The 23,392-nt window shown below is 44.4% G+C and overlaps 1 protein-coding gene across 6 annotated transcripts in view; it reads right to left on the bottom strand.

The window, feature by feature from the left end:
• AKAP2 (A-kinase anchoring protein 2) overlaps window positions 1-23,392 on the bottom strand; it is a 515,799-nt gene that overhangs the window by 358,729 nt on the left and 133,678 nt on the right. For all 6 annotated transcript variants that reach the window (XM_027550476.1, XM_027550479.1, XM_027550477.1 and 3 more), the window contains exon 2: window positions 21,332-21,377. In XM_027550476.1, coding sequence (XP_027406277.1) covers window positions 21,332-21,377 — 46 coding nt within the window. The remainder of the gene's footprint in view (window positions 1-21,331; window positions 21,378-23,392) is intronic.

The following is a 23,392-nucleotide window of genomic DNA, read 5'->3' as shown; positions in this document are numbered from 1 at the left end:
GCTAGGGAAGAGCCTCAAGCAGGTGGCTGGGGTGACGTCAGGTGAGGGACAGTGCGTGTCTGTGCTGTCCACATGTGGTGTCCAGCTGTTTGTGACCCATGGACAGCAGCACTCTGCCCATGAAATTTTCCAGGTAAGAATACTGGAGTGGGTTGCCTTTTTTCTACTCCAGGGCAGAGAGGGAGCTTTAAAGCAGACACCTGGCTAAGAAAAAATTCAGGGGAAATTCTCTGACTGTCCAGCGGTTAAGACTCCACACTTCCACTGCAGGGGTCAAGGGTTCGATCTTTGATTTAGGAACTATTTAATAAAATCACGCATGCCATGTGGCACCACCAAAAAAAAAAAAAAGATAAAAATAAATAGTCATACCTTATTTAAAAAAAAAAAAAAAAGAATTCAAGGAGTCCAGGGATGAGCCAGAAGTCACAACAGCCATTTAAAGGCTATTATCACTAACCTGTAGCTGAAATATTGCATCACCTTCAAACAGAAGGACAAGCCTCAGAAATATCTTCAGTTCCTATGACTTTGTCATAAGTAGCAATCACAGGTATTGTCATATTATACTGTAGTTGTGGGAGATGAATATCACTTATGTTCATTAATCATTAGAAATCGGAGTATGTATTGGAATAGTCACTTCAGTTCAGTTCAGTCACTCAAGTCATATCCAACTCTTTGCGACCCCATGGACTGCAGCACACCAGGCCTCCCTGTCCATCACCAACTCCTGGAGTTTACTCAAACTCATGTCCATTGAGTCAATGATGCCATCAAGCCATCTCATCCTCTGTCGTCCCCTTCTCCTCCTGCCCTCAATCTTTCCCAGCATCAGGGTATTTTCCAATGAGTCAGTTCTTCACATCTCATGCCCAAAGTATTGGAGTTTCAGCTTCAGCATCAGTCCTTCCAATGAATATTCAGGACTGATCTTTAGGATGGACTGGTTGGATCTCCTTGCTGTTCAAGGGACTCTGAAGAGTCTTCTCCAACACCACAGTTGAAAAGCATCAGCGCTCAGCTTTCTTTATGTCCAACTCTCACATCCACACATGACCACTGGAATGCCACTAACTTTTATTTAATACAATAATACAGAAGTATGTGCTGTGTGGTCGGCCATGTCTGACTCTGTGTGACTCCAAGGACTGTAACCCACTAGGCTCCTCTGTCCATGGAATTTTCCAAGGAAGCATACTAGAGTGGGTTGTCATTCCCTTCTCCAAATATAGAAGCATATACATTACCTATCACAATTTTCTAATAATGACCTGCCTGTATTTCAATGTAATTGGCCATCTTTTTAATCCTATGTATTTTATCTTGTGCATTGAAGCGTTATTCTGAGTCCACAAGCCTGGGAAGGAATCTGAGACATAAAACAGTTTAAGAACCCTGCTTTAAGGTTAATAAAATATCAATAACCTCATGTATACAGATGACACCACCCTTAAGGCAGAAAGCGAAGAAGAACTAAAGAGCCTCTTGATGAAGGAGAAAGAGGAGAGTGAAAAAGTTGGCTTAAAACTCAACATTCAGAAAACTAAGATCATGGCATCTGGTCCCATCACTTCATGGCAAATAGATGGGGAAACAGTGGAAACAGTGACAGACTTTATTTTGGGGGGCTCCAAAATCACTGCAGATAGTGACTAAAGCCATGAAATTAAAAGACATTTGCTCCCTGGAAGAAAAGTTATGACCAACCTAGACAGCATATTAAAAACAGAGATATTACTTTGTCAACAAAGGTCCGTCTAGTCAAAGCTATGGTTTTTCCAGTGGTCATGTATGGATGTGAGAGTTGTACCATAAAGAAAGATGAGGGTTGAAGAACTCATGCTTTTGAACTGTGGTGTTGGAGAAGACTCTTGAGAGTCCCTTGGACAGCAAGGAGATTCAACCAGTGCATCCTAAAGGAGATCAGTCCTGGGCGTTCATTGGAAGGACTGATGTTGAAGCTGAAACTCCAATACTTTGACCACCTGATGCGAAGAGCTGACTCATTTGAAAAGACCCTGATGCTGGGAAAGATTGAGGTCAGGAGGAGAAGGGGACGACAGAGGATGAGATGGCTGGATGGCATCACCGACTCAATGGACATGAGTTTGAGTAAACTCCAGGAGTTGGTGATGGACAAGGAGGCCTGGCATGTTGCAGTCAATGGGGTCTCAAAGAGTCAGACATGATTGAGTGACTGAGCTGAACTGAAAGTGGCTTGGGCTCTATGTGAAATGCACTGTGAAGGCAGCAATGAACTGTGATGGCACTAACACTGTCCTTGTCCTCCAGGAGCTTCTAATCAAATGGAAGGAAAGAGATGGGAACTACTCTCTTTCCCCTCCTCCTTGTGCTTCCTGCTGCTTATTCCCATCAAGCCAATCATAGCATCTCTGCTAGTCCATATGGCAGCTCTGCGGGATCTAGAAAAGATACCTCTTCTTCAAGGCACCTTTCTGGCACCTGCTAGAAAACTGCCCTAACCAATACAAAGCCACAGTGAGCATGTGTGAATGGTGCCCCTGGGAGCAGTTACCACCCCAGATGAGGGTCTGACTGATACATCTCTGCAGAGACACCAGGTAAGAAGGCTCCTTATGAACAAAGGGTAGGCAAGGATGTCCTTATGCCCTGGACATAAGTTCCTCAAAGACAAGGCATCTTCCCAAGACAGTCAGAGTTGACATGGGATGAAAACCACTTGTTCTCTCAGGCTCAGGGCTTTACCCTTTGTGAGAAATTTGTATTTTCATGGGTGATTCTGGAAACTAAAAAAACCTCCACGGCTTCAAGGAAAGAATCCTGCGGGGTGAAAGGGAAGACTTAAAGCAATGAATCTCTAATGCTGAAAGTATGGGAACTACATTTGGTCAGATAACCCTTACATTATACTACATTGGTGGTTCTCAAAGGGCTTATTTTGTCCTCCAGGGAACATTTAGCAATGTCTGGGGACACTTTTGATTGTCATGCTGGGGCATGGGCAATGCTACTGGAATTTACTGGCTAGAGAGCAGGGATACCACTAAACATACAATGCACAGGACAGCCCCCGCTCCCACAGTAAAGAATTATCTGGACCAAGCTGTCAGTAGTGCTGCAGTCAAGGAAGCCTTACACTAACCCCACGCTTGGCTTCCTATTCTCCCAGCAGCTGCTCAGAAGTTATCCAGAAAGAGAATTTCAGGGTCTGGCATATGTCTGACCAGAAAGGCAAAAGCCATCCGCTGATAGAGGGAGGATCCGCAAGTGTCCACACCACAGCCTGCTCCACCCCTCATCCCCCCATGCTCACACGGCCGTCCAAGTATGGCAGTAATCCCTTTCTAAATCTGATTTCACAACTGTGGCTCTGCTATCTCTCCAAACCTTGGGCAATTTGAAAATATTTACTAAGTCACCAAAGTCCCTTTGGAAATTTCCAGGCAAAGAGGACTCAAAATTGCAGCTGGCTCTTTTGGACAAGAAAGGAAAGGGGGACAGAAAGGAAACAGTTGATGGTTTAGGGAGGTCAAAGTGGACTCTGCTGCCATAGGCCATAGGCAGCTTTGACCCCTACTGGTCACTTCATTTGCAAATGAAGCCATTTGCCCTATGGCTTCCATAAGGTAACTGACCCTCAGCCAAGGGCTAATGAACGGCAGGGCAGTGGGTCAGAAGCCACTTTCCACTGGCTTCCTGCTCTGACTCAGGGAATGTGGTGGGCATGTTCTCTGACTCCCATTCTGACACTGCACCCTTAAAATCCCCCGGGGAGCACAGCATGACGCTCCTGGCAATTTCTGAGGAGAAATAAAAATGACATGAAGAATCACCAGTGCTTTTCCTCTACCCTCTTAACCCCTGTCAATGGAAAAAAATGGCTTTAAACGTAATCATTTATTTTTAGACGGGCCAAACTGATACCTCTAAGAGAGCAGATTTTCTGGTTTTCAAAAGAAAACACATAGTTGGCTAGAGAGCGAGAATATAACAAGAAAACTCTAGAGAAGCAAAACTCAACATGTGAGCATTTCAGTAACTATAAGCCTTTCATCATAGTAGCCCAGAAGAGAGTGAAAAGGGTGTCTATGCATTACACTGTTTTTCTCATTCACTCTGCTTTATTTTTTAAAAAAAATTATTGAAATATAGTTGATTTACAATGCTGTTAGTTTCAAGTTTGGTGCATAGCGATTCAGTTATTTATATATATATATATATATATACATATATATATATGTACATATATATATAATGTTTAACTTCAGTATATATTCTTTTTCCTTAGAGGTTATCATAAGATATTGTGTATAGTTCCTTATACTATACAATAGGCCTTCGTTGTTTATCTATTTTATATGTTATAGTGTTTATATGTTAATCTCAGCCTAATTTATCCTTCCCTTCACCCCCCCCCCCACCCCCGCTCTCTCCTTTGGTAACCATGTTTGTTTTCTATGTTTGTGAGTCTGTTTTGCTTTTGTAAATAAGTTCATTTGTATCATATTTTTTATATTTGTCTTGCTGATTTACTTCCATCCATATTGTTACAAATGGCATTATTTTATTCTTTTTTTGTGCTATACTGTGCTAAGTTGCTTCAATCATGTCCAACTCTTTGAGACTCTATGGACTGTAGCCCTCCAGGCTCCTCTGTCCATGGAATTCTCCAGGTAAGAATACTGGAGTGGGTTGCCACGCCCTCCTCCAGGGGATCTTCCCAACCGGGGGATAGAATCTGCATCTCTTATGTCTCCTGCACTGGCATGTGGGTTCTTTACCACCAGCACCACCTGGGGAGCCCATGTCTTGGCCACTGTAGATAGTGCTGCTGTGAACACCGAGGTGCGTGTATCTTTTCAAATTAGAGTTTTCTCCAGATATATGTCTAGGAGCTTTACTGTTCTGAACTGTCAGCAACCAGACAACAGTCACATCTTTAGCCAAAAGATTCCTAGAACCTTCATAGGCAGAACTCTCTGACATAAATCACAGCAACATCTTTTTTAATCCATCTCCCAGAATAATGGAAATAAAAACAGAAATAAACAAATGGGACCTACTTAAACTCAAAAGCTTTTGCACAGCAAAGCAAACAATAAATAAAACAAAAAGACAATCCACAGGTTGGGAGAAAATATTTGCAACTGATGTGACAGATAGGGATTAGTCTCCAAAATTTACAAACATCTTATGATACTTATCAGCATCAAAACAAACAACCCAACCAACAAATAGGCAGAAGACCTAAATAGACATTTCTCCAAAGAGGACATATAGGTAGCCAAGAGGCACATGGAAAGATGTTCAACATTGTTAGTTATTAGAGAAATGCAAACCAAAACTACAATGATATATCACCTCACACCAGTCAGAATGGCTATGATCAAAAAATCCACAAACAACAAATGCTGGAGAGGATGTGGACAGAAGGGAATCCTCCTACCCTGTTGATAGGAATGTAAATTGGTACAGCCACTATGAAGAACAGCATGGAGGTTCCTTAAAAAGCTAAAAATAGAGCCACCATATGACCCTGCAACCCCACTCCTGGACATATATCTGGAGAAAGATGATCCGAAAGAATACACGCACCCCTATGTTCACTGCAGCACTGTTTACAACAGCGGAGACATGGAAGCAACCTACATGCCCATTAACAGAGGAATGGCTAGAGAAGATGTGGTACATATACACAATGGAGTATTACTCAGCCATTAAAGAGAATAATATGATGCCATTGTAACAACATGAATGGACCTAGGGAATGTTGTACTGAGTGAAGTAAGTCAGGCAGAGAAGGAGAAATATTGGATGACATCCCTTATATGTGAAATCTAAAAAGGAATGATACAAATGAACTTACAAAACGGAGACTCGCAGACTTAGATGAACTTATAGCTGCCAGGGGGAAGGGACAGTTGGAGAGTCTGGGAAGGTCATGTACACACTGCCATATTCAAAATGGATAACCAACAAGGACCCACCGTATAGCACATGGACCTCTACTCAATGTTACGTGCCAGCCTGGATGAGAGTGGGGTTTGGGGAGAATGGATACATATATCTGTATGGCTGAGTCCCTTTGCTGCTCACCTAGACTACTACAACATTGTTAATCGGCTATACTCTAATACAAAATACAAAAGTTTAAATTTGGGGAAAGAAAGATTCCTAGGACCTTAAAGGCAAACACAACCATAGAAGATACAGAGTTTAGAGCAGGAGTCAGCCCAAGCTTTTCCATGAAGGGTCAGAAAGTAAACGTTTTAAGCTTTGCAGGCTACACGGTCGGTCTCTGTTGGAACTACTCACTTCTGCTGCTGTAGTGTGCAATCAGCCATAGACCATGTGCAAACGAATGGCAATGAGTATGTTCTGATAAAACTTTATGTGTGGATACGGAATCTAAACTTCATATGATTTTCCCATCATGAATTTTTTTTTTTAATTTCCATTTACACATGTAATAACCACATATTGCTCACAGGCCTTATGAAGAGAGACTGCGGGCCAGATCTGACCCACAGATTGCTGTTTACTGATGCCTTGGTCTAGACAGAAAATGGGGATTTACATTCATTCTTCATTCTGAAGGTACTCTATAAAATTGATTTTCCTTCTCATCTCACTGTGATTCTGAAATCACACTAGTAAAGTTGATAAATGAAAAAACAAACAAACAAGAGAAATCAATCAACCATCACAGCATTCTCAACCAAAACATCCAGGCTGGGAATGAGCTGAGTGTGAGCACTGCATGAGTCACAGACGACACACCACAAGGCCACATCTTGCTCAATGCAGTATAAGATATACCGGCTGCTGAAGGCTAGCATTCCAGTGATTATTTTCAAAATCACCCAGTATGAACAATCTCTTTGTTTAGTCTTCACAGTTTTATGTTATTCAAAGGTTGGGCTAGGGGAGGGGGTTGGAAGAGGGCTGGGAAATGTCCTAATTTCTGAAATCCAGTTGTCCTCTGTCCTCCAACACACACTAGTCCCTTTCTTATTCTCCAGAAAAGACATGTCTAGTCTCTAGTGGGTTCACAACATGTCTAGTGGGTTCAAAACACATGAATGTATTGATGAGATCCTCTTAACCTTTCAGTACATGCCCTATCATCTCACAAATGTATCACTATATAAAATCAATGAGTATCAATAGATCGGGAGTTTGGGATTGACATATACACATTGCTATATTTAGATAATCAATAAGCATCTACTGTATAGCACAGGAAACTCTCAATATTCTGTAATAACCTAAATGGGAAAAGAATTTGAAAATCAGATACATGTACATATATAACTGAATCATTTTGCTGTACACCTGAAACTAACACATTTGTTAGTCAACTATACTCCAATAAAAATTTTTTATTTTTTATTTTATTTTTAAACTTTACATAATTGTATTAGTTTTGTCAAATATCAAAATGAATCCACCACAGGTATACATGTGTTCCCCATCCTGAACCCTCCTCCCTCCTCCCTCCCCATACCATCCCTCTGGGTCGTCCCAGTGCACTAGCCCCAACCATCCAGTATCGTGCATCGAACCTGGACTGGCATCTTGTTTCATACGTGATATTTTACATGTTTCAATGCCATTCTACCAAATCTTCCCACCCTTTCCCTCTCCCACAGAGTCCATAAGACTGTTCTATACATCAGTGTCTCTTTTGCTGTCTCGTACACAGGGTTATTGTTACCATCTTTCTAAATTCCATATATATGCGTTAGTATATTGTATTGGTGTTTTTCCTTCTGGCTTACTTGACTCTGTATAATAGACTCCAGTTTCATCCACCTCATTAGAACTGATTCAAATGTATTCTTTTTAATGGCTGAGTAATACTCCATTGTGTATATGTACCACAGCTTTCTTAACCATTCATCTGCTGATGGACATCTAGGTTGCTTCCATGTCCTGGCTATTATAAACAGTGCTGCGATGAACATTGGGGTACACGTGTCTCTTTCCCTTCTGGTTTCCTCAGTGTGTACGCTCAGCAGTGGGATTGCTGGATCATAAGGCAGTTCTATTTCCAGTTTTTTAAGGCATCTCCACACTGTTCTCCATAGTGGCTGTACTAGTTTGCATTCCCACCAACAGTGTAAGAGGGTTCCCTTTTCTCCACACCCTCTCCAGCATTAATTATTTGTAGACTTTTGGATCGCAGCCATTCTGACTGGTGTGAAATGGTACCTCATAGTGGTTTAAAAAATGAAATAAGGACTAGAAAAAAATAAAACCACTGAGTATTTTCATATTTACATGGAAGAGTGAAACAGACCCAGAAAAAGTGGGTTCTGAACTCAGTTGTGAACGCGGCATATATGTGAAGGGGATGAGCTTGCCAGGTAAAATATAGGATGCCCAGTTAAATCTGAATTCAAACAAACAACAAATCATTTGTTTAGTATAAAAGTGTGTCCCATGCAATAATTGGGCATCCTATAATTTTAGTTGCTAAATGTGATAACTCTAGTAGAGGCTAGAGCAGAAAAAACAAACCAGGCTGAAGCAGAAGGTATTTATTGGGGAAAAGCAAGAACTTGTTCTGGTTAACCCTCTAACCTCTAAGTGATTTTCAGAAGCCTTAAAGTCAGGGTACAAGGTGGAGACAAGGAGAACTACTTACATTCCAACATTCCAATGTGTACAGAGTTTGAAAAGCAGTGCTTCCTGGGGGAGTCCTGAGGGCTGATGGACTGTTCTGCATCCTGAGTGTGCTGGCAGTTACATAAATCTACATCTTACAAAATTCGGAGATGTGTACATCAAAAAAGGTGACTTTTGCTCTATGTTAATTTCATTTTTAAGGAGTGTTTTCACTTGTTATTTCTTACAGAGAACTGGGGAGTTGGCCCAGCATGCTGGATAAGGAACCGATCTAAGTAGCAATACTGACTCTACCTGAGACTACATTTTTCTTATGGTCCTCCTAAGGTAGTCCTCGATGGGTTTCTGGCAGGCTGCCCATTTATTTGCCCAACAGGACTAAACACACCTACATTTGACTTAGCTTCAACCGTAATACTATCATCCTATCATCTCCGCATACTACCAGCTTTAGAATTAAATACAATATTGTTGTGCAAGGCGAAGTGGGAAACTGGGGGCCTGGGGTGGGGATCGGGAAGGGGTGAGGGGTGAGGAATGAATCCAGCCCACACTGGATTAAAATCTGTGTTTGGTTTGCCCACACAGTGCTTCAATGGTTATGATATAAATATCAACAGACTTCCTTCAAAAGCTGGATTTCCAGATGCCCTTGAACAATACAAGATCCTTGAGTTGTATTCCCATAAAGTGCCCATCAGCTGGAGTTGAGTACTGCCTGGGGAGCCCACTCTCTCCAGTCAGCAGAGTCCCACAGGCTCAGCCACCACGTCAGCCTGCCACCTGGGCTCAATTGAGGTTTTAACGCCCAATATAAGGCATTCAGCCAGCTGTCTGGCCCAAGGGAAACTCTCAGGACCTGGGAGACCCTTCCTCCCACTGAAAGAAAGCTATAGAATCAAGTTGCAGTCTTTGACTTGCTTTCTGAGCCCTGGGGTGCCCTGTCTCCCTATAGGGGAGATGCTCCCCTCCTGTTCCCCACACTGCTAAGCCATTTTGCTTCAAGATTTGCTTTGTGGACCTGAGCTCAGGGCAGATGAGAACTGGAATCCTCTAGAGGCCGGGACATGCCAGGACAGAAAGTAATGATGGCAGTAAGGGAAGAGAGCAGACAGGGACTGAGCAATTGAAATTACTTTCACCTTAGCTTCCTCTGTGTTGTCAAGCCCAGTACTTCCTCTTCATCATGGCCATCAGATCCAATGCTGATCAGACATTTATCATTCTCACTCCCGTGTGAATAAGGACGGGGAGTGATGAGGCTGCCAGAGTCTTATTTCTAGTAGCTGGTAGAGTTAGAGAGTATATTCTTTTTAAAATTAATTTTTATTGGAGTATAGCTGCTCACAATGCTGTGTTAGTTTCTACTGTACAGTGAAACAGCTATATATACACATATATCCCCTTTTTTGGATTTCCTTCCCATTTAAGTCACCACAGAGCATTGAGTAGCATTCCCTAAGCTATACAGTAGGTTCTTATTATCTATTTTATGCATGCATGCTAAGTCACTTCAGCTGGGTCTGCTCTTTGTGACCCTATGGGTCATAGCCCACCAGGTTCCTCTGTCCATGGGATTCTCCAGACAAGAATACTGGAGTGGGTAGCCATGACCTTCTCCAGGGGAATCTTCCTGACCCAGAGTTCAAACCCGTGTCTCTTGGTCTCCTGCATTGGCAGGCAGGCTTTTTACCACTAGCGCCATCTGGGAAGCCCTCAACAGACTATTAATAGTGTATATATGTTAATCCCAATCTTCCATTTCATCCCACTCCCCCCTCCCCCTTCAGGGTCCATAAGTTTGTTCTATACATCTGTATTTCTGCTTTGCCATTTTTCTAGATTCCACAAATATGCATTAATACACAGTATTTGTTTTCTCCTTTTTTTTTTTTTCTACTTACTTTACATTGTCTGACAACCTAGAGAGTATATCAACAGTCAGCCTCCCAGGACCTGCCCTGCCTTCTGACCCATCCCCACAGACCTATCTCAGTTACTGTTAAATATCTTTTGGGTTTTGCTGCAACTTTTATTTGATGACCAGCACTAAATTCTAAACACATATGCTCAGATTTCACTGTTCATGGACACGGCTGCCTACATACCAGCTGGAAAAGAAAAATGAGCACTCAGATGATGGGCTTATCACTACCTATAGTGTGTGTGTGTTTCCTGGATAAGCAGTGTTTCCTTTCAAGGCCACTCATACTAACTTCAAGCTTTCCAGATCATTTTTTTAACAGATCATTTTCCCCCAGCTTTAAGGTATGATTAAAAAAAATTGTCTACACTGACAGTGTATAACATATTTTTGATATACATTGAGAAATAAAGATCATAATTAAGCTAATTCATATATCCATCACCTCACACAGCTACCATTTTTGTGTGTTTAATCATAACACATGAGATCTACTCTCTTGGCATATTTCAAGTATGTAGTAACATGGTTTTTAACCAGTCACCATGCTATATATTGGGACTCTAGAACTTATTCAATTTATAATTGAAAGTTTTACTTTTGATTAACATCTCCCCTTTCCCCCACTTCCCACCCTCTAATATCTACCACTCTCCTCTCTAAGTTCAATATTCTTTTAGATGCCACATATAAGTGAGATTACAGGTATTTATCTTTCTGTGTCTGGCTTTTTTCACTTAGCAGAATGCCCTCCAGGGTCCATCCATGTTAGTCACAGATGGCAGGATGTCTTTCTTTATAAAGGCTGAATAATACTCCACTCTAGATATACCACATTTTGCTTATTCAATCATCTGTCAATGAACACTTAGGTTGTTTTAATCTCTTGGCTACTGGGAACAAGGCTGCAATGAACATGGAAGTGCAGATGTTCTTCCAAGATAGTAATTTTGTTTCCTTGTAATATATACATAGAAGTGAAATTGTTGGATCACATAGCAGTTCTATTTTTAACTTCTTGATGAACCTCTACACTCTTTTCCACTTTTCAAATCTTTATGTCTCATAGTCCCACTATGGCAAGAAAATTTTTGAACCATTTCCTGACCCATTAGAAGCAGCAAGGATCATCAGCCCAAGCTGACAAGTCAAATCCCTTATCGGGAAACTAAGATCCCATGTGCTACACAGAGTGGCCAAAAAAAAAAGGTAAAATAATATATCACTAACAATAAAGATGATCCTCAACCATACTGTTTTTGCATGTGTTTAAAAAAAAAAAATGAACCAGGAGCCCAGAGGGGAGCCGCTGAATTGACCCCTTGCCTCTTGGCCAAAAGGTACCTCTCCCAGATCTGGCTTCTCTCTCCATCACATAAGGACATACACGTATCACAGGTCCCAAGCCTGAAGCCCCATGTGATATTTACTGGTCTCAAAAATTGTTGGCATCATTGCTCAAACTCAGAGAATGAGGATCCCCTAGCTACCACCAAGGGGTTAAGTTTTCAAGCCTATGTTTTTCTGTTAAGAATAACATTTTTTATAACCCTCAAAGTTTTAAGTTTCAGCCCTGACTTTAAAAATAAAGTGAATCCTCTGATGACTGGTTATAATTTAGAAGAAAGGGGGAAAAATCCCACCCACCTAGAATAGTAAGTAAATCGGTATCATGCAGTGAAAAACTAAGGGCAGGTTTCACAAATGCCTTGAAGACATCTTGCTAGTGCACAGACTGTCAAGAGCCTGGAAGCCCGCAGGGTAATGAAATGGGCTGCCAGAGGGGAAACGAAGAGCTGGAAGATGTGTTTTGAGGTCTGGCTCATAGCCTTTGCTAGGGCTTTTATCTTGGGAGCGCATGTGGCTTTTCTTCCCCCCTCCCATTTTATGCAAGGGAAAGGGACCAGGTTCCCTATTTCCTTCTTCTAGCTAAGCTCAGAGGATGCTACAGAAACATGGACACTAGAGTCAAAGACCGGCTCCAAAGTATTTTAAATATACGTTCAAGCATTATGTAAATAGATTAAAGGCTTGTCTCTGTCCGTCTCTCTGTGTGTTTAATAATCTCCTTTTGTGGATTCTAATTCAACATGAGACTAATGGAAAAGACTGCCATACCCATTAACCAAGGACATATGCAGCTCCAACATGCACCCCCACCCCCACAAACCTCTGCTTCTGCCGGCATTTCCTGCCAGAAATAGGTCTCAGCTGTGCGGTATTCGCCCAAACCCACAGTGCTCGTGTGCAAACTTTCCTCTACAAAGCTCCTTATGCTGGGCGGCTATCACCCAGCAGCCCATCCGTGTTCTCTTAGGTCTCATTCTGCGACGTGTGGCCTCTGTCCTTTGTGTTTTAAGACAAATTAAGAGCCTGGGTGAGGCTGAAACCATCTGAATAAGAAGCACTGGTTCACACAATGGATGCTACAATTAGGATGAGGGAAGATTGGAGGACATCTTGGCGAGAATAAACTCCTCTTTGACACCGCAATGACAAGCCCGGCTTGTGCACACAGAGTGACTTAGGAGAATCACTAACCATCATTTAGTAAGTGAACCTCAGTTGCCCTGGCCTCCTATTAGAGTTGCCCACGTGAGAAGCAGCTGCATTGAGAATCAGGCCTGCAGGCTGGAGAGGCTGCTACAAGACTTGACTGCTGATCTGCTCTGGGACTTCTCCATCTAGAGCATCATACACATTTCGTGTGGGCTTCCCAGGCGGTTCAGTGGTAAAGAACCCTCCTGCCAATGCAGAAGACGCCAGAGACACAAGTTTGATCCCTGGGTTGGGAAGATTCCCAGAATAGGAAATGGCAACCTGCTCCAATATTCTTGCTGGGAAATCCCATGGGCAGAGGAGCCTGGAGGACTATACTTCTTGGGGTTGCAGAGAGTTAGACGTGACTGAAGCAACTAAGCACGCACGCACGCACGCAAATAGATTAAAACAAGTACCCAAGACAAACAAAATCTCCTCTTGAGCAGCCAATTGACGTAAGAGGGACACGACTACATCACTTTCAAACTGAGCTAGGTTTGTTATCATTGTTTAGTCACTAAGTCACGCCCAACTCTCTTGTGACCCCATGGGCTATAGCCCACTTGAATTTGGTCTCTTATTCCGTCTCATCTCTTTAAGATATCCATACTTCACAAACTCCTGGGCATGTCGCAGTGGGTGTGTGATACTTATGAAGACCCAGGCCATCATCTCCCTTGGCCTTCTATCACTTCACCAGCGGTACTCAACGTGTGTTCCTTAGAACAGCAGCTGCAGCTAGGAACAGCAAACCCTGGGAACTTGTTAGCAATGCAAATTCCCAGGCCCTACCCCAGATCTACTGAATCAAACTCTCTAGGAGGAGGACCCAGCAATCTGTGTTTCTAAGGAGCCCTCCAGGTGATCCTAATGCACTGCAGTTTGAGAATCACGGTTCTGTACCACTGCTATGGTACAGTCTATGTCCATAGCAAAAGTCTATGTCCAGTAGCAGCCGCTGCTATTATTAGAAGTCCTGAGCCCAGCTGAGTCACCCTACATTGTCTGTAATTCAAGGCTGATATATTAAAATCATCTCAAACACCTGGTAACATGTGACGGCTCAAATTTGCCTACCTTTTTTTTTTTAAATTTTTTATGTGGACCATGTTCTAAGTCTTTATCCAGTTTGTTAAAATACTGCTTCTGTTTTTTATGTTTTGGTTTTTCTGTCATGAGGCATATGGAATCTGAGCTCCCTGACCAGAGATCAAACCCGCACCCCCTGCATTGGAAGGCAAGGGCTTAACCACTAAATGGTCTGTCTATCTTGTTAAAGATGCTTCTATGATAGTGGAGTTTCCCACATCAAGATGCTGTATTTTAAGCTTTTCTGTCAATTTTGAGAAAGCCATCATCTACCTAGACATGAATTTTGAGTTATAATAATGTCAGTGGTTAAAAGGAGCTAATATCAACATATAGCAAATATGCACTTTTCCCAATGATCCAAACATTTGGACACCAAACTCACAAAGCCCTGCTGAAAATGCACCCTGCTTTTGTAACATTATGAGAGATCTAAGGGGGACTGGTAGTACTACTTCATAGCATCCTTATGAAACCCAAATAAGCCCATGCATAAAGAAATCACAGTGTAATGTTCAAAGCTCTACTTATATCTGGAGGTCACAAAAGGTCAACCCGTGGACCAAAAGAAATTTCGTTTCATCCACAAACTTTTAAAAACTTTTTAAGCCAGTTGATTTTGAAATGGGAGTTCTCACATTTTAAAAAGGAAGATATCTGTCTCTTGAGAATCAGTGGATGTGACAACATAGGACCCACGTTCACATCTAGTATAAATGAACTGTGCCTTCACTGAGAAGAGGTATCTTCCCTTCAGGTCCTTAGTTTCCCATTCAATCTGTGTCACTCATTTATGTTACATGCTGGCTCCCAGGTCCTTCTGGGCTTGCAAATCCTGTTCACTGTAAACAATCCTTTTCATTGTTATTATTAGTATCCTCCTGCACTGCAAAGGTGTCACTATATTCATGAAATTCAGTGTGGCAATTCACCAGTTGAGGTGAAAAGAATTCATTTTTCACCCTTTGCATCCATTTTCTCCTTAAAAATTGTGCGTTACGATTTGTTGATTCACTTACTATAAAAAGAAAACTTTTGTTGAGTGATTTCTGTAAGCTTGCACTGAGTATTTCCCATGAAACCTGTCAAATAACCTTCAAAACAATTCCAGGAGACTAGTACTATCATTATCCCCACCTTATAGATGAGGAAACTGGGGAAGAGCAAGGTCACACAGATAGTAACAGAAAGGCTGCCGGGATATGAGCCAAGGCTTTCAGAGGCCAGAATCCATGCTTGTTACTTGCCAGAGTGCAAGGCACTGACAGCCTTGGGGACCACTGTGTCTGTGCATCAATGCAATTTGTTCTCTCAGTCAATATCTCAACACGAGGACCAACTCTTACTGCCAAGGAAGTTGATCCACATCCTCAAGGGGGATCAGTGATGAAATTCGGGTAGTTCAAAGGATCAACAGTGGCGGTCCCCAGTGCACTGGAAAACCCCAGAGAAATGGAGAAGGGCTATTACTGAGCCCTGGATTCCTTCTAAATACTGGCAAATAATAACCCAAAAGCCCCCCTGCTTGGCTTTTTAAATGATGACCAGTCTATTTCACAGGGCACTCGCCAGAGCAACTGCTCTTTGTCCCAAGAGGCTAAAGCCTGAAATACTCATAGGTACAAATAACTGGTCAGAGAGGTGTATGACCCTTGGGCATATTTGTGTAAGGCCTGCCTTGGCACTCTCAGACCTGGCAACGACCCTGAATGTGCCCCAAGTGGCATCTATCCACTGGGCGGCCCTGCAGAGTCATCTGGGTCAAGCCCTTCCTCAGCACCACTGTCCTGGGCAAACCATTTTTTAAACTTCAGCTTGAACTTTTAGAAGCAGGGTACCATTTACGTGGAAGAAGATGAACAAATGTATGGCTGGCATCTTCAGTTCTCCCATCCTCTTACCAGCTGCCTGCCAATGCAGAGGTTCATAGGGGACATGTACAGGGATGGTCTCCCCAAGAACCACAGTTTGTGTTACTATAAGTCTTGGATTTGAGTCTATAGAACCTCTGAGGGATCCCTGACCTGGGAAGCTAGGCTGGACTGGATCCCATGCAAACGGCAGCCAGGATTTCTGCCCAAGCCAGGTAGGCCAACCCAAGTGGCCTGGATCAGAGCAGGCTGACTGGTTTCCTGAGCCTTTGGTCCACATTCCAACTCTGATACTCAAGGTCTTCCTGCTCAGAGGCAAGAACAACACTGAGAGATGAAGCCAAGGAAATGCCTTGTCTCTTTGCAAGTACAGGGCAGAGCCAGCCTAAGCCACCCACCTACATCCAGGCCTTCTCAGGACAGAAAATGGGAGCAGGTGGAGGCCACAGGCCACTAACTGCAACCCCTGGGGGAGAGTTTTAAGGGGGAGAGGGGCCCAAAGTGAAATCCCCAAAGGGCAGATTCCACAGAGGCACATCCAGGCACACATACCCCAAAGCTAACCCCCTCTCCTCTGCCCCCCGCCCCCAGTTAAAGGATCCTAGAGGCAGCTCTCACCCATAGCAGAGCACCCCGTGCCCAAAGCTAGACATGCCACCAATACTAGGAATCAGGAGTCAGGAGAGAGATACAACCCTTCTACTTCTCACTGTGTGAGCCCAGACCTCTGCATGCTACTGCTACTGCTGCTAAGTCACTTCAGTCGTGTCCGACACTGTGCAACCCCATAGATGGCAGCCCACCAGGCTCCCCCGTCCCTGGGATTCTCCAGGCAAGAACATTGGAGTGGGTTGCCATTTCCTTCTCCAATGCATGAAAGTGAAAAGTGAAAGTGAAGTCGCTCAGTCGTGTCTGACTCTTCGTGACCCCATGGACTGCAGCCTACCAGGCTCCTCCATCCATGGGATTTTCCAGGCAAGAGTACTGGAGTGGGGTGCCATCGCCTTCTTCGGACACCTCTGCATACTCTATTGTAAAGTGCAGACAATGAGTCCTGCCTAGCACAGATCAGAATTAAGGTAATACATGCAGGTTTTTGTAAATTGTAAAGTGCTACACAAACGCCAAAGATCGTTTTTATTATTCCAGAGTTTGAGTTCTTAATAAGCAACCAAATACCCTAAAAAGCCAGCGTAGGTTGGATTGGCATCTTGTGAGTGTGCCAAGTTGCTTCAGTCGTGTCTGACTCTTTGTGACCCTATGGACTGTAAGCTCACCACGTTCCTCTGTCCATGAGAGTCTCCAGGCAAGGATACTGGAGTGGGTTACCATGCCTTCCTCCAGGGAATCTTCCCGAACCAAGGATTGAACCTGAGTCTCTTACGTCTCCTGCATTGGCAGGTGGGTTCTTGACCACTAGCGCCACCTCAGCACATATGGCCTGAGAACCTCTCTGAGGGCTTTTACTCAAGACAATCTCTGAAACATTCAGTTATCTTCACCTGAGCGCAAGGAAGACCCTCTTTTTGTGACGTGCAGACATAACACATCCTCCCCCAAAACTGGTTTGCACTGAGACGCCATGGCTTCTTCCCCGAGGGAACGTGTTACTCACTTGGTTAGAGCTTCCATCGGGTATTTCCATGCACTGGAAGACTCTCAAAAGGATGTGGCCTCCTGGTTTGTCTCAGCCTTTCCCGATGCTACTGAATCAGTCTTCTCCCTCATCCGCTCGCACAGGGGCTGCCAGAACCACCCACACAGCGAGCTCATGGGCGGAGCTCAAGATGCTGCTACCATCTTGGGGGGTGCATTTCTGGGCAGTGGTCAATAAACAGGCTCCAGGGCCCTGCAATTTGGGTTCTGATCCTGGCTTTGACATTCTCTGTGTTGGGCTCTTTAAAACATGGATAATCTAGACGTTCCTCCCCCATTAGCTCATCAGGATTAAATGACATCATCTGTGTTAAAAATGCACTTGAGTCTTATCACTGAGTTGGTGCCTTTGGCTACTGACTTAACTTCACGTGGTTGGCTTTCCCTTTCTTCTACTACCTGTTCCAAATAAATGATAAACTAACAACAAACAAGTAAATACATTCCTTCTGCTCATGGGGAAGTATGTGTGTTATTTTATATTTTATTATACCAAATCTCCACGACCCACTCAAATCTCTCTCTGGGGAAGTGTTCTACAGCTCCTTGGTTTACCTGCTCCACCTGTGTGCTTATTTGCATAAGTACTCCTTCCACTGGCTAGAAATTGTTTATGTTAAACCATTAACTTGAGGTTAAGAAAAGAAGCATGACACACAGGGCCTTGCTGAATAGAAGGTGGTCAAGAAATGGCAACTGTATTATTATTCCCTGGAATAACCACTCACATTCATCCTGCCTCAGAATTATTTTGCTTTCTCCTAAAATTCCAGCTTTGGGAACATCCCTACTGATGGAATGAGAGCCTGGGAGTAGAGACACTTGTCAACATTTGCTCCGCTTTTGGCAGGAAATAGGATGAGATTCATCTTTTCTCATTGATTAGTCTCTGGACTCAACTGGAAGATTCAATTAAAGCACTCATAGTTTCTGAGTATTTTATTCCCTGGAGGTGGCAGGGGGAAATCCCACCAATGATCACATGACATAGGTCACAGGACATCGGTCCTTTTCAGAACTTAAGTGTGCAAAGGGCAAAGTCTTCCCTCTGATGACTGAAACTTAGGGACACTGACTTTTTGGCATTGTCACTTTCTTCCAAGAGACGACACTTTGTAAATACCTGCTGGATGGCTGAATACTCCAGTCATATCTCTGCACCTGGGTCTGAGGAGCTGATGGAATTGATGCTGGGCCAAGCCCTGGCCTTCAATTGAGTAAAGGAGAGGATACAGAAGGTTGTTCAAGCTCTTTATGTTTCAGAGATGTTTCCTCTTGTCCTCACAAGGACAAGGCAGCAGGTAGACAGGAATGGGCGGCTCTGGCTGAAGATCATCAGCTGGCCCCTGCATGCCAGGCCCTTCACCTGCACCATATCTAAACCTTACAGCCAGCCCCTAGAGCAGAACTCATGAGCTCTCTTTACAGATGAAGGGACCAGGGTGTAGACTGAAGAGTATTCAAGAACCTACAGATGAGAATCTCCTCTTGGAGAGGCGCCCAAGTTGGTGAAGAGATAGAGTCATTGCTCTTCCTCCTTCACATCTCCAGAGAGACTTCAGGAGGACTAGGCTCTGGGAGCAGGCTCATGAGCTCCTGAGGGCCCCCTGAGAACCCTAGGAAGGTGGCAGACAGACTCAGGGTTTGCAAATTTTGGAGAGTATGCATTAGGTCAAAGCAGGATACAGAACAGCTGACATGGTCACAAGCGCCTCCACCCCCCGCCCCCTCAATTCCCTCTCTCTCTCACACATACACAGAGTTAATTTGCTGTTAGAAAATCTGCACTAAGATATGTTCGTTAGGGCAGAATCATTCATGAGAATCATTTACAGTTTCCCAAGTACAGGACAAACTCAATTCCACAACTGCACGGGCGTAAGAATCCCAGAAGGCTGGCTAGACCCTTCTCAAAAATCCATTTAGCCTCTGCTGGGAATGACCCAGCCTCACGTGGCAAAGGGTGGCCCAAGTGTAAGCTGCTACTGGCTCCCTGTTCGGAAAGCGAGCCCTTTCATGAGGCCCAGCTGTTCCTCAGGCATCCAGACAAGCTGGTCATGCAAAGGCAGAAAATGTGACAACTGTTGGAAACCTTCAGCGGCCACTGATGGGAGCAATGGAATGCTCTCTGGAGCAGCCACTACATGGACAGTTAAAGCAGCCTATTATTCAGTTTATATAAAACATCCACCAGCTACATGGCACCAAGAACTGAATATCTCCATTCTTACCCAGTTCATGACATACTGGCCACACTGCCTGGCCACAAACTCTAGAAAACAAACAACTTCACTAACCATCAAAATACACACACTCAGAGGGAAAGGGAAAAAAAGGTGGGGCAGGAGGGGGGAAAGCCTTCCTGAGTTCTAAACACCAAGTTCAAAGATTGCCCAACAGACAAAAAAAGCTATAGCATTCAACAATGCCAACAAACGTCTTTCTCGCTTCAGCTGTGAAGTCTCCAAGACATTTAAGATTTGAAGACTTTGATAAAGAGGGTCTCAGAGCCACAGAGACCACATCAAATGCTTCTTTAAAAAGAAAAAGAAGAGCCTGTGTGCATTTCCCAGTGAAGAATCCATCCAAAGGATTTTGAAAACATTTTAATATACTTTGCTTCCAAAACATTACACGCTGTTACTCCAACAAATTCATATGTGTTTCCAGGGAACTCCTGGACAAAAAAAAATTTACTTAGGTAGAAGAATGTCTGGAGATTCTTTTATGCCAATATGTTAAAGGAGCTTCTCTTTTAATTGCTATTATTTCATAGAGCAGCAGTAATCATTCCTTCATCTGCAAAAGAAATATATAATCCAGCTGCGGTGGCCCTAGTAAAAATACCACATCTGTGGATCATTGGCAACACTGGGGCAGGACCACTCAAATTTAGGCAGCCTTGGAGAGCTCTCCTTTATACTCAAGATGCACATTGGGTACACTTTTCTGAGTGCACTTAAACTTTGCCCAAACTGGTTGTTCCTTTGTATGCTGAAAATAGGTTGAGGAACCACAGATAAGAAGGAGGCTCTCTTGGAATATTATTCCCAGGACCCAGTTGTTCCAAGAAGTCCCCAGACCTTCCTCTCACCCAAGGTGGTGGCTTTGTGCCAGTGCCCTTGTCAATTTCAAACAGAACAGGGAAAATGAATACTCTCGGTTTCAGGGAGGAGGTTCTACCGCGTGGCTGGCAGCGGAGTGGACTGCTGGTTTTTCACTTAGCAGACCAACAGCTTCCGCAGAGAGCGTGGAAGTCACAGTTTTTAGTGACCGTTCCCGCCTTCTCCAGCATCTGAAGTCAGAATATTAGTGAGCACTGGGTGGTAATATTCTAGGAATTGTCCCCCCTCCCGCCCCATGCTTCTCTTTCGTCTTTCCCCAAAGCCCAATAGCAAGCATCTTATTTCTAAGCCAATCTTCCACATTCAAATCCCCAGCCCAAAGCGCGCCCTGGGGCTTTCCATCTACAGACTATAAAATAAAACGCAGCGTAGCTGAGCCTTGACAGACTTTTATCCCCAAAACACATGTCCTGTGGCTACTGTGCTGGAATGTCGACGGCCCCGCCGTACTCGGGGTCCTTTCCCATCCCAGACAATAGAGCAAGAAAATAAAATGAAAGTGGACTTACTGCTATGGCTTGCAGCCTTTCCTTGTGCAATTCCGCCTCTGCCATCCTGGAGAAGGGCACACAGCGAGGGAAAGAAGAAAGAAAAACAAAACACACGCTGTAGTCACCCGAGGAAATTGATGGGCACCCCGGGGGGGAGCTTTGCTAGAACCCCACGGAAAGCCTACGGGCGGCCGGGGATCTGCTCCGGGGGTGGCGGGCAGAGCTGTGCGCGCGGCTGGCTCGCCCGGCTCAGCGTCTGGCCCCCGCCCGGCCCGCCGCCTGGCTGCGCCCCAGCGCTGCCGCTCCCTGCATCTCCCGGCCGCCGGCCGCGCCAGTCGGGGACGTGGGCCGCGGGCAGCCGCCGGGAGGGCGCGCTCGCCCCGCGCTCGTTCTCCGCCCTGACGTCTCCGCGCCTCGCTCCGCCCCTGGGGTGTGGGGGACCCGCGGCCACGGCCCCCGGGCGGCTCTAGGCGGGCGGGAGCCACCCGGGCTGAAGCCGCAGGGAGTGGGGGCTCCCCCAGGAGCGGCCAGGCACCGCGCGTGCGGGTGGGCACCCGGGGCGCACGGGAACCGCTAGGACGCTGGGTTGGTGCGCCCAGGTGGACACGTGCTCACTGGGGACCTGCAGACCCCAGCCCAAGGGCCTCAGGTAGAAAGCCCGGCCCCAGCACGTCCTGCCTTCTGGCTCGTGCCAAAAGCCTGAACTCGACATGGGGACATTTCCCACTGGGAAGGGCTACCTTGCCCACGTGCCTCAGATGGCAGGATCCTCGGCGGTCAAATTGGCCAAGGACAGCGTACAGCTGAACATAGGCCATCCCTCTGTGGGGTCAAATGTGGGTTAGAAAGACAACCACGAGTTTGTAGGTGCAGATTTTGTAGTTATAGGTGCTTCTTTGGCCAGGTTTGACCACTTAATAGCTGTAAAGCCTTGGGCAAGTCATTTAACCACTCTGAACCTCAGTTTCCTCATCTGAAAAGGGAAGTGCTGAATGAGATAAAGTATATAAAGGTCCTTTGTAAAGGGCAATCTGTTCTTAACATTATCCTGTAATGTTCTGGGCTGAAACACTGAGAATTGTTACTTATATACTCAGTCTCTTAAAGGAAAAGTAGGATCTGGTCATTAAAATATTTTACCTCTTCTTTACTAAAATGGGAGACCTGGGTTCGACCCCTGGATTGGGAAGATCCCCTGGAGAAGGGAATGGCTACCCACTCCAGTATTCTGGCCTGGAGAATTCCATGGACAGTATAGTCCACCGGGTCCCAAAGAGTCGGACATAGCTGAGCAACTTTCATTTTCAGTTTACTAAAACAGGAGACAGTACTAAAGTGCATCCTTTATGCCACGCCCTGGGCTGGATATAAGAGATGGAGAAGATCCAGTCTAAAAGGAAATAAAAGGCAAAAACAAACAAAATACCTCCTACCATCCAGGAGGAGGCTGCTAGAATTTCCAACATTCATAAGCAAACTTTCCTTCATAAAATGAAATAAACATAAGGAGGTAGGGTGGGGGAGAAACCAATGTGACCTATTCAAGTGCTTGATCTGATAAATGTAAGACTTAAGGCATTTTTAAAGGTATGCACATCAAATTTCTTTAAATTACCTCTTTCCTGGGAAAATTCTTACAGTTTCTACTAAATCACCTTTTCAACGTTCAGGGAGGTTTCACCTGTCACTTGAAGAGCAATTACTACTCTTCCCAAAGACTGAAGCAGTTTAACTGATTGATTGTTTTCCCTTTCTTTTTATAACAGGCATCGGTGGAGCTGTTTGGGTCATAAATCCAAGCCAACACCAGATTTGACATCCCTCTCCAGTATATCCAGAACTTCTTTCTGGCTAAGACCCATCACTTTCTTCAAACGCTGCATTTTCTCTTTACATCCAGCGCCATCTCCAGAGGACAAGTCTTTTGAGGGTGTTTGCTCACAGATAAACAAAGCTGTCAGTACTTCAGCAGAGTGACAGTGTACCCAGCTAGAGCAGAGAATAACAAGATGAGCAAAGTGAGACCAGAGAGGTTGAAGGACTCAGTCAAAGTCACAGAGCTGGGATTTCAGCTCAGCT

This window comes from Bos indicus x Bos taurus, chromosome 8 (assembly GCF_003369695.1).
Source record: "Bos indicus x Bos taurus breed Angus x Brahman F1 hybrid chromosome 8, Bos_hybrid_MaternalHap_v2.0, whole genome shotgun sequence".
Lineage (NCBI taxonomy): Eukaryota > Metazoa > Chordata > Mammalia > Artiodactyla > Bovidae > Bos > Bos indicus x Bos taurus.
Note: the sequence above shows the minus strand (reverse complement) of the source record. Positions and strands in the feature narration are given on the sequence as shown.